The sequence below is a fragment of the Phalaenopsis equestris genome, unplaced genomic scaffold, assembly GCF_001263595.1.
Source record: "Phalaenopsis equestris unplaced genomic scaffold, ASM126359v1 Scaffold000210, whole genome shotgun sequence".
NCBI classification, from domain to species: domain Eukaryota; kingdom Viridiplantae; phylum Streptophyta; class Magnoliopsida; order Asparagales; family Orchidaceae; genus Phalaenopsis; species Phalaenopsis equestris.
In genome coordinates this window covers 353282-365236 of record NW_018164652.1, presented here as the reverse complement: position 1 = coordinate 365236, position 11955 = coordinate 353282, and the positions used below count along the sequence as shown (strand labels likewise).

At 37.3% G+C, this 11955-nt stretch overlaps 1 protein-coding gene across 8 annotated transcripts in view; it reads right to left on the bottom strand.

The window, feature by feature from the left end:
* Positions 1 to 11955, bottom strand: part of LOC110023113 (coiled-coil domain-containing protein 93) — a 68342-nt gene that overhangs the window by 20129 nt on the left and 36258 nt on the right. For 7 of the 8 annotated variants that reach the window (XM_020722355.1, XM_020722354.1, XM_020722357.1 and 4 more), the window contains 2 exons: positions 10868 to 10907; positions 10680 to 10787 (listed from right to left, as the gene is read on the bottom strand). In XM_020722355.1, the coding sequence (XP_020578014.1) occupies positions 10680 to 10787; positions 10868 to 10907 (148 nt within the window). The remainder of the gene's footprint in view (positions 1 to 10679; positions 10788 to 10867; positions 10908 to 11955) is intronic. The other variant, XM_020722353.1, reaches the window with a different exon arrangement.

Below are 11955 nucleotides of genomic sequence, written 5' to 3'. Positions count from 1 at the left end.
AACTAACAAATTTTCTCCAAGAAATATCTATTTTCTCCAAGAAATATCTTAATATCGAAGGAAAATCAATGAAGTTACTCAAGTGGTCTCCTAATTTCGACCCAAATCATGAAACTCGCATTATACCGGTATGGTTTAGTTTACCTGGTCTCAAGCTGCATTTTTTTCACCATCGGGTTCTCTACTCTATTTGGGTCATCATTGGGATCCTATTTGGGTCATCATTGAAACTAGATCTGCCCATCTTCAACCTAACTAGACCCTCGGTGGTCAGAATACTTGTGGAAAAGAATATTACTTTACCTGATGTTACTAAAGTCTGGCTGGGCATAACCCATAATGGTTATTGGCAATAAATCGCTATGGAACACAAACCCCCATTATGTACCTACTGTAAGATATTTGGTCATATCTTTGCCAAATGCCACAAATTTCATCTTAATTTGAAATATAAGGTTCAATTGAATAAGGATTGGTTTAACCCCACTGCTGTGGACATTTTAGTTCCACCTGAGGAGGATACTATCAGACAGGAGGTGCCCCTGAGGTCCCCTCATGACACTGCTGTTACTATTACTGCGAGTGATGCGATGTTGGCTCCTACAAACTCCATACAAAACAATTCTGATGGAATATTACCTACAAATGATAGTGTTCAGACTGATAATCAGGAGAGCCTCGCAGCTCCACTTCTTCAAGAAGTAACTGATGTAGCGACAACTCATAGGCAACTCATACTTCACATATTTTAGAACCTATTGTGGGTACTACTGTTGGTAATCCTTCTGCTTCACCTCTACCCCATCAGGCGGATTCTTCGGAGGAATGGCAGGTTTACACTTCCATGAGGAAGAAGAAGAATGGAGATCTACTAGCGCTCAAGAGTCTTATGGATGATGCTTTGGTTACTACAGGTAATGGTCAGCACCTTACCAATCTGCTAGCTAGATCCTTACCGAGAACTAGAGCCAGAGGCAAGACTAGATTGGGATGACCCACACTTTTTCAGCACCCGGGTGATTTTTTGGGTTATTTTTATTGCTATATGTACCCATCTTTTACATTTTTTTGCGTGTTGTGTCATGTGGGTTGGGTGTTTAGACCCACCCATACAAACCTATCTGTATCTTTATCTTTAATGTATCAGCCCTTAGGCTTTTTCAATATATATATATATATATATATATATATATATATCGCGTGGATCGTCGTGTCTGGCCGAGCTTCGCGACCTCGCGTTGGCTGCGTCGTGCGTCGTCGTTGTGTGCAGCGCTTGCGAATTCCGCTCAGCAGCTACGCCGAGACTGTTTCTGCTCGACAGCACCTCCCATAGTTTTGTTTCTGTCGCTACTTTCTTCTTCTCTGTGAACAGCTCGGTTTCCTCCTTCGCACTGCACAGCGATTTGTTCGGCTACGTCGCAGCTGCACTCGAATGGAGCGGAGTTATGCAGGTGTTGTGCTCGCGGGTTGGGATCCTGGTTTCCATATTGGCAAGTCCTGCGATGTTCCACAATCCTTCCACAGGGCTCTTGAAGGTGGTGGGGATCATACTTTTATTAAAAAGCTTGGTAAAAACAACAGGATGTCTGCTCTTATTCTCACTGAAATTGAAACTAGTATCATCTTGGCGTTTTGCTCTAATGAGAAAATTCCTCAAAACTTGATATCATTATAAAATATTTTAAAGCTATAAAGCTATTGGGCAGTTGGAATATTAGATTACTTGACGGTCGACATATACTTATTCAACTATCTCATGATACCGATTACACTTGTATATTTTCTTGAAAAGTTATCAAGATTGACAACCGTGAAATTGAATGTCAATTTTGATCCAAAAGCGGAGTCCCCTATCAATCCTGTTTGGATAAAGTTTCTGGGGTTAAAATTACATCTGTTCAATATGAAAATACTCTACTCCTTAGCAACTGCTTACGGTAAGTCTCTCAAAGTTGATAGTCTTATGCTTGTTGTCACCATACCCTCTGTGGCTTGTGTGTTAGTTGAGAAGGATATCACTCAACCAGCTTCGGATGAGGTATGGATTGGAACCACTCACAACGGGTATTGGCAAAATATTGAAATAGAATCACACCCTTTTTATTGCTCTCATTGTAATATGTTTGGTCACAGTTCTACAGTTTGATATCGCTTGCATCCTCATATAAAGCCGAATGTCGCTAAAGATAAGCCACATATTATCCCTGCTGAAAAGTTGCAACCCGATCCTCTACCCAACATCGCAGTTCCTGAAAAATAACACCATATTATAGGTAAAGATTCAAAAGTGTCTATACCACTCACTGTTATTAAAGAAAACTCACATGCCAAGACACACGTGGTACAACAATCAGTTATTTCTGATGTTCAACATCCTATACATGTCTAACACACTTTAGACCAATCCACTGAACAGGCGAGTCAATCTTCGGATGAGGAATGACAGGTCTATTCCAAGAGGAAGAAGAAGACTAAAGTCCGACTCGAGCTCGGGAACTTATTGGATGATACTTTGGTCACTATTGGCAATGACACTCATCTTACCAATTTATTAGTTGGCTCCATTTCTAGAACTAGGGGCAAAGACAAAGCAAAATTGGGTCGCTCTTTAGATACATGATATTACGTATTTTGTTTTTTTTTTTTTTTCTGTAGGTCACTCATGTAATTTGTTGTATTTTCTCTCTTTTTGGAACATTTTGTATGTGGTGGTTAACGTGGGAGAGGGTTGTCATGCTTGGACCCTTCCACACAATCTATATGTATCCTTATTTCTTTTTAATATATTAGGCTGTGGGCCTTCTTAAACATATATATATATATATATAATATATATAATATATAAATGCCCAAGAGCTAATTTTATTGAAAATGAAAAGATACATAGAGGTTATATGTGAGGACCCAAAAAAAATGTCCTACCCATACGATACATCAGACACGAGTATCCTAAAAGGTGAAACATAGATAAAACAAAAAAAAAACAAAACTTCCAGGAAATAAGCTGCCAAGCACGAGCCAGCTTGGCCTTGCCTCTGCCACTGGTTCTAAGAGCGGAGACAGCTAACAAATTGCTGAGTGTCATTCCATTACCCGAAGTTACTAGAGTATCATTCATTAAGTTTTCAAGCTGGGGTGTGTCTCCATTCATCTTTTTCTTTCTAGATGTGTATATCTGTCATCCCTCATTCGATGACTGACTCATTTGATCTATGTGATCAACAGATTGTTGGGCATGTAGGAGAGAATGAGCCCCCAGCTCCCTACTAGCAGTAACAACATTCTGATTTTGAAGAGATGGTAAGCATGTCTCTTCAACACCTGATGCATCCTGGAGATGTGGAGCTTCAATACTATCCTGATTATAGGACCCAAGTAAACCATCTGTCAATATATCAGTCCGAAGAATAGAGACAATATTTTCTCTGGTAGTGGAAGGGAGAGGTGGCATCGCGTCAATAGGTGTTTCAATAGTCCGTGGAATGCACTCAGAAGCGGAGGGACAGGTATGAGGTGGGGCGGATCCAGAAGCGTTTTTACTTGAAAGTTTTAAATTCGAATGCAACTGATAACATTGAGAAGGAGAATGTCCAAACATACGGCAGTGGGTACAATAAAGTGGTATATGTTCAAGTTCTGCTTGCTGTCAAAATCTCTGATGTTATGTGTCAACCCATATTTCTCCCGGAAAAGGTAAAATAATAACCCTTTCTATCAAAATTCTGGCTTCTAAAGGCCGAGTCAGATTCACTGTAGGTGTGTCAGCTTTGAGGGGTTTACCGTATACCATCGCTAAAACGAAGAGAAGCTCTTGATCAAAAAGGAGGATCTTCAAACATGGGAAGTGCGGCCAAACAAGAATGATAGGAGGTTCAGTAAGAGGGTCAAAATCCACCGTCCATTTTAAAACCTTCATCACCTGGTTTTCTATTCGAATAACTCTTCTCGCAAACAAATGGGTGTAGTCTTTGTCATTTGATAATTGAATAAGAATGTGGCAACCATCCAATTTACCGATCTTCCAACCCCCTTTCAGCTTCATTTGCTCAAAGTCCTTTCGAATTAGCTTAAGTTTAGGGTTTCCATAAAGAAACTTACCTACTTAGAACAGTCGGCAGGGCACAGCAAGGGTGGAGATCTCTGCCTCAGTGAGAAAGATTACAGGTTTGCCGTTTTACGGGAAGCTTTTTTGAGAAATCTGGTTTCAATGCCAAGAGCAAAATTATCGTGGTATCGTTGCGGAAACATATTCAAAACATATTCGAAAGAGGGGCAGAAATGGGGTTATCACTGGCGAGGGCGGCGGCGTAGAAACGTCTAGAAGTCATTTCTTCAGCAAGCTGTCGACAGGCACAGCAGACGCAGGAAGCCGCGAACCCTCTACCCGCGAACCCTCTAGCGGAAGGCGACGACGCTGGCACTGCGACCCCTTCCCGTCTTCTGTGAGATACAGAACGACGAGATGTGAACTGCTAACTCTGTCGGAGAGACGGCACAGGCGGCGGGAGCCGCAGTCAGCTTTGAACAGAGACGACGAGATGCAAGAGGAGAGATGACGACGACGAAGAGGAGAGACGACGACGACGGAGAGGGACGACGACGTTGGCTTCAACGCCGGAGAAAAGATCTTACGGTAAGAGTTGTTGGGTTCAAATATATATATATATATATATATATATATCAGATTTATTATAAAATTATGGAAGACCAACATATTATAAGATTTCTTATAAACTAGCATAAATTTTGTAATTTTTTCCTTAGATTACTGTAGTTAGAAGTGTGATTATGTTGCTTCAATATTTTTTTTTTTAAACATTTGAACAAAATGAATAGAAGAAAAACAAATGTATACAGAAGACGAGAACAACAATAAAAAAGGTTAAATTTTTACTTTGTATTTCTAATTGCTTTCTTTAGTAGCTCTTTTATGTATTATTTGAATATTAATATGTTAGTACTAGAATTAAAATAGTAGTGAATTAATTTCCACTGTCCGACCATCTGTTCCGTTTTGGTTAACTCCAAGCCTTTAGTCGGGTCGTGACAGATTGAGTGGTAGAGGAATGTGAAGGTGGTAGACAGCTAGGGGAGTGGTAGGAAAAAGGGTTTGGTGAGTAGTAATGAAAGAGTTTAAAGTTTCCAACACCGCCTCAGAGTAGGATCGAAGCACCACCTATCGTCACTTACAGCCTTAACAAGTGGGAAGAAACTCTACACAAAAGATTAGAAGACAAATCTAGTAAAAGTGCCTCCCACACACTCAGGGGCAGCTATTTATAGCCTTCTGCTTCTACACAAGAGGAGATGGGGGAAAAGACGAAAAATCCAGAACTCCGAAAAAAGATCTGATGCAAACAGCTCAACTGAATCGCGCGAATTTGCGATCCCTCCCCCTGTTGCGAATTCTCCCGCCTTCGCAAGATCGCGGGTCCCCGCCCGCTTCGCATAGTTTCATGGGGCTTTGACCCCGTGGTTTCGAAGCGCCCCAATTCAAGGGGCTATTATGCGCCCAAATTCGGGCGTCGTTCCAAGAGATCACGTTATATGTGTCGCTTTTAGGGGACGCCCTACCATGCACAATGATTTAAAAGATTCATATCATGATTTTTTGATAAAAACGTCAACTATTTTTTATTAAAATTAATAATTTATCTGCCAAAACTTTAAACAATTTGCAATCATAAGGACTAAGGCTTAATATATATGCATTTTTTTCTTGTTTTAAAATGGTACGTGTATGAATATATCCATAATCGTCTAAATTTCTTAAGGAGAGTTTCAAGTTTAAGAGAATTTTATATTCCTCTTATCTAGAAATATTTTGTAATCCTGGAGTTCACTTTTTTTTGTATTTTTATTTTATTTATTCTTTCTCATCTATAGCCTTTTTTTCTCTCATCTGTCTCTTTATAATTTTAAATTTATCTCATGATAACAAAATCAATCCCCCAAGACCTAATTGAAACCCTTGACTCGATTAATAGCTGCTTTAGACGTTATGATTCATAATAATGATATAATAACCAAGAAATATTTGAAAATAATAGTTCCCAATAACTCAAATATAAGTACTTAAAAGAAAATTGCAAGCCCCAATGAATCAACTTCAAAATAATAAAAAATTTTCCCCACCTCCTACATTCATCCATAATGTATATGAAAAGAAAAATCTTATATAGATAGAGAGGAAGAATAGCACCATTAAGAGATCACCTATTTAAAGGAAGGGAAAGACGATCATCATTAGAATATTAGATGGTTTTAATTATCGCTTTTAGAGAATTAAATTGGAGCACCCCCTTATAACCTTTTAAATTATTTTGTTTGGACAATAATGACATCATGACCCAAATAATTTTTTAAATTATTTTGTTTGGATAAATGAATTCTTTGATTTGATGAAATGACTGACTATTAAAGGGTAACTTTTGCCAAAATAAAATTGGTTGGGTATATTAAAAAATTACTGGATGTCATTCTTCAACAAAATGCTACCAATTGTACTGATTTACCGGAAGGCATTCTTCAAGATAGATTCCACGAAAGAGAAGGCAATCAATGGGCGGTTGAGAATGTGTATTGTTACAACTTTCAGCTATCTAAAGACATTGAAAATGAAGTAAACCATGGGTTTAGAAAGAGCCATGATGCAAGAGCTGCAATAAACAAATGTCTTCATCATTCAAAGAATTCAAATAACACACCCCCTTGTAAACGTTAAAAAAAATAAAATAAAAGAAAAGCTGGATAAGATGAGTTTTTGTAGGCTCATAAGAATAAATATTACCATAAGACCAAGCCAAACTAAGTAGTACACCATAATATGACCTTGGGACATTTGTAGGGACAATAGTGACATCATGACCCAAATAATTTTTTAAATTATTTTGTTTGGATAAATGAATTCTTTGATTTGATGAAATGGCTGACTATTAAAGGGTAACTTTTGCCAAAATAAAATTGGTTGGGTATATTAAAAAATTACTGGATAAATACTTTAGCTAATGAGCAAAAATTTGATAAGAGCAACCTAACCTGAGTAGAGGATGAATAAAATGCTTAAAACTAATTATTGTCCTGGGCACTATGATAAGAAATTTGCATGATCCATTTCTAACTTCAAGATAGCATAGCCTTTCTATGATTGGATATTTAAATACTTTAAAGGACGTAGTTTCTAAAAATAATTATATTGGTAAAGATTGGAAACTAATCAATAAATTTGTTATTGGATGTGGGGTTGCATTTGAAAAGTGGTCATTATTTAACTCAAAACTTTTAAGAAGCTTTTTCCATTATGCCTTATTGGCTAATAATTAGAAAAAAATTTGCTTTTATTTTAAGATCTAAAAATCAAGCCCTTCCCACTTCAACCCACAGGAATACTGTTAGACCCAATCCACCCTTGGTGTAACCCATATGCCTAATGTTCCCACTGAAATTAACTTTAAGAAAATTGGGGATATAATCTATTTTAAAGGTCATAAAAAAAGTCATATCGAAAATCTATGCAAAATTCAAATATATTATTAGAAAAAAAATTGAGGATTCCGTAGAAGAAGATCAAGTATTTTTTTGAAGACATCTAATTTTCTATTGAGGAATTAGGCTTTGTAGATGACCATCACATCAATGTGATGAGACGTCATATGGTTAAGAATGAGAAATAAGATTGGAGAATGAATAATATTTTAATCATATATGTTTTGCGTGAGGAGAAAATGTATGTAATAATCATATATGGCGGAAGTATTATAAATGTTCTCTCAACCCACATAATTAGTAGAGGGTAACACAACTCAAAAACGAACTTCATAATATATTTATCAGTATCAGTACACAATGATCCAGTTCCTCTCCAATCTCAAATACCTTGTTAAAAACATGGTAGCAGTTGAGTTTCACATCCAACTACCAAGCATTTAAAAAAACTATTAGACCCAACTGTGAAGCCCATTAGTGAGGAAATCAATCTAACTACATAATCCACAAAACAAAACTCTCACATAGCTCTTGCCTCCACTCGAAGCAGAGAATCTCAGCCAAATTTTTATCTCATTGGCCATAGTTCCCCAATAATTCAATTAAATTGCAAATCAATCTCCAAACATCATTAGAGACCGCAGCTCCATCACCTACCAAATATGTCCCAAGGATGTTCATTCAATTCTTAACTGTTGGCATGGATCAAACCTACAATCCAAGCTGACAACTCCTACTTCTCACAACAATGTCTTGTGCTCTGCCACCCAACAGCCCGTGCAAGAATAGGTTTTGGATTCAGGAGCCTCCTCTCATATCACACATTAGAAGAATCTTCAATACACCACACCTTCGGTGCAAAGCAAGTAACTGTTTGGAATGAACAATCTGCTCAAATCATGCATATTGACAGTCTCATTCTACCCACCCACAAGCGTAAGCTCACTCTCTCCACTCTCCATAGTGTATCTTCTATATCTCACAATCTAATCTCTATTCATCAATTAGCGAAAGACGATAAAAGTCTCATCTCCTTTGATGTGCCTGGTTTTCCTATCCAGCACCCAGTGACCAAGCAAACTCTCCTTCAAGGTCAAGCTGCTAATAGCCTAGAACCCACCTTCTACAAAACCCTTGACACTGCACCGAGATCCACAATCAACTCCTCAAAATTCACATAAAATTTTAGCAGCCTCCCAGCCACTACCCCGAGTCCCCTGTTTAGGGGCATATGGGAGGAATTCATTCTGTCCAACTATTTATAAGACGCACTGATTAGTGTCGTGAGACATAACGGCCGGAAAGCAAGGAAATGTATTTTAAACCATGATCTATAAGACAAAGTAGGCCTTAAGTTTACCTGCAAAAAGCCAAGTACAAATATGTTTTTTCCTGAATATGCACCTAACTTTCCATGATCAATACTTAATTTTCCAGACAAGTTCTCGGTTTTCCCAAATTGAGTACTTAAATTTCTCAATTTTTATGAAATTTCCCCAAAAGAGTGCACAATTTTTCCTAAACGATACTTAGTTCCATGGACAAGTACTTGAGTTTTTTTTAATAACTATTTTTAAGAAAAAAATCCTCCTGCCCCTTCTTATACATTTTCGATTGAAATTGCCAAAGTTGACGGGTCAGCAAAGTAAATATATACATTTTCGATTGAAATTGCCAAAGTTGACGGGCAGTGGTCAGCAAAGTAAATAAAAAAAAAAAGTATTTTTTGTCTTTTCTAATTTTGAAACTAAAAAAAAAAACATACAGAAATAGAGGGGTTGTTTAGTAGCTTGGAGAGGAAGGTAGGGGGTTGATAGGTCGGGCTCGGGTCCAAAGTGAGTTGCATAAGTGCTTGTTTGAATGAAAGAAGAAAACTTCAAATGTATGAGGAGAAGGATGGGATCAAGAGCTTCGATTTTGAATTACGGCAAAGGGGCTCGAGTAGGTTTCGGCAGTTTGAGTTGGCGGCGGTGTGGAAGGGAAGGGCTCGAGTAAGAGGAAAATGAGGGCTTGAGCACAGGGATGTGGCCACTCCGGTGCAAAGATCAAAAGGTTTCGTACGATTTCGACCAGGGAAGAGGCGGACAGTAAAGGAGTTGGAAGTTTCAAACATGTTTTACACAACGAGCTTGCCGTTGTATGCGGCGCTGAGGAAGGGAAGAGATTTTGATTTTGTATGGCACCGAGAGTAAAGAACAGTGAGGGCTAGCTTTGATTCTCCAGTGGAGCCTAAATGAGAGGCGAATTGTAAAGGGTTGAGTCTTCATACGCAATAGAGAGCGGGAAAGGACGACGGAAGCAAGGGTTTTGAAGAGGAGAGGAGAAGTGGGGAGAGTATGAATGACGGGAAACAGAAGGGAATGGTGGAGTTTGTATGTGATAGGTGTTATGGGCTGTTGTGAGTTTAGCGGTAGTGGTTATCAGAGATTGTAATCCATTTTAATTTTCTTTTTCTTCCATTTTTACTTAATCTTTAAGAGTCAACATTCCAGCCCAATAACAGTAATTTTTTGGTCTTTTCAGGAAATTGTCAAAAGAGGAAATCCTCCAATTTAAAACTAACAAGAATTTTTGGGGCTTATAAAAATTGTATAATCTCAAAAGAACTAATGAAATTTACTAAAAATCTCCAAAGATCAAATTTCTTGCAAAATCTATTTCCTTCAAAACATAAAGAAGATTTTCACTTAAAATTTTGAGCAAAGGTATTCCAGATTTGCAAAATTTCAGTGTTCTGCAACAATCAAAAGTTTGTGATATCATTGTAGTTTTAAATTTTGTTCTTATTAGCATTTTAGATCATTGTTTTCAAAATCTGTAGAAATTTTATTTTCTTTGTTATTAAATTTTACATATCAAGTGTATCAACGCTTAGAGAAATTTTGTCTTGTAAACAATGCATACCACATTAGCACTCATCCATAGTGAGTGAGAGTTTCTCCACCGGCTAGAGGAATGAAAGAGTTGACCTTGAGGTAGCGAGTAGATAGTGGAATCCTAACCTAAGTGGAGATAAGGTGTGAATGTAGGCCAAGTACGGCCAAACCACATAAAAATTGCTCAAAATGTTATTTACATTACCTGCGTTTTCTTTTACTCATGATTGCAAAATTAATTTCAGCTCTTGGATTTCACTGATTGAAACATGCATATTGCATATCATTAAGAATAGCAGGTTGATATTCAATGCGTACCTGTAAATTAACAGAGTTCAAAAGAGACGCTTCTTTTAACATTAGTTCTTTTATTTCCACCAGAGCATTGTAAGTGGCATAGTGTCTACGAGTAAGATGATGCTTTTTCTACATATGAATAAAGATAAATAATGATGACGTTCAGTTTCACTGAATCTTCAGCTAAAAAATTTTCAAAAGATCAATACCTGAATTTGGGCATAAAGTTCTGAAAATCTTCTTTCATACCTGAATGCAAGCGAAATTAGAAATTTACTGGGTAAGCTAAGCAGTTTAAAGAGAACATGACAACTGCCTTTCAATGAAAGCTGTGATGCCCTTGAGAAGTCGTATCCGTGAAAAGTTATTTTAATAAAACTAAGAGACAGACTAATTGCTTGACTGCCTTGCTTTCTATTACAGTATGACATTACTCTACACAATTTTCTTGTTAAGACCAGCTCCATTAATTTCTATGTTTATTTAAAATTTTGTGGCAAAAAGTGAACCATTTGATTTCCCACCAATGGATTGCAGAGAGGTTGGGGTAAACACACTTGGGCTGTCAAAAACACTCATCGTTCACAAACAGCTTGTGTAAAGCTCGTTATTCCTCGTGCTTGATTCATTCTTAAGCAAACGAGTCAAACATGAATAGTTATTTTAAGCTCGATTTATAAACAAGCCAAACACAAATAGACTTGTGCTCAATAATATTCGACTCATTTTGACTCGAATTTATTAAAAAAATTTAATAAATAATGTTTACTAAATTTTTTTCAAATTATTTTTTTTAATTTTATTTAAAAAATGGTAAACTAAATTTGAGTCAAACATGAGCCACAAACGAACAAACAAATTTGAATTGAAATGAAAACAAATATAATATTCATGAGCCACTTCAAATACAAACCAATTTCGAAGAAAGAAAATTTTGAATGAACTGAACATGAACAAGCACTAAGTTCGCTTAAATTCTGCTCATTTACAACCCTACACAATTTTATTCTTGGAATTGCAAAGATGTTATTCCACTGATTTAAATCCACAACCCTACACAAAGTTATTCTTGGAATTGCAACGTCGTTGTTCCACTGATTTAAACCCATGAACTTACCTCACTATTCAAAAAAAGAGGTAACTCGATCATCACTACAGCTAATGCGGGAATGAGATCTTGCAATCTCCCACGCACGCAAAATCAAATGTGGAATGAGATTTCCCATTCCATGAGGAGTTTAGCATCAATCCACCTGTTGTGGCCACCGGCCCTTGTGGGCTCTATTTCCTTTTTTTT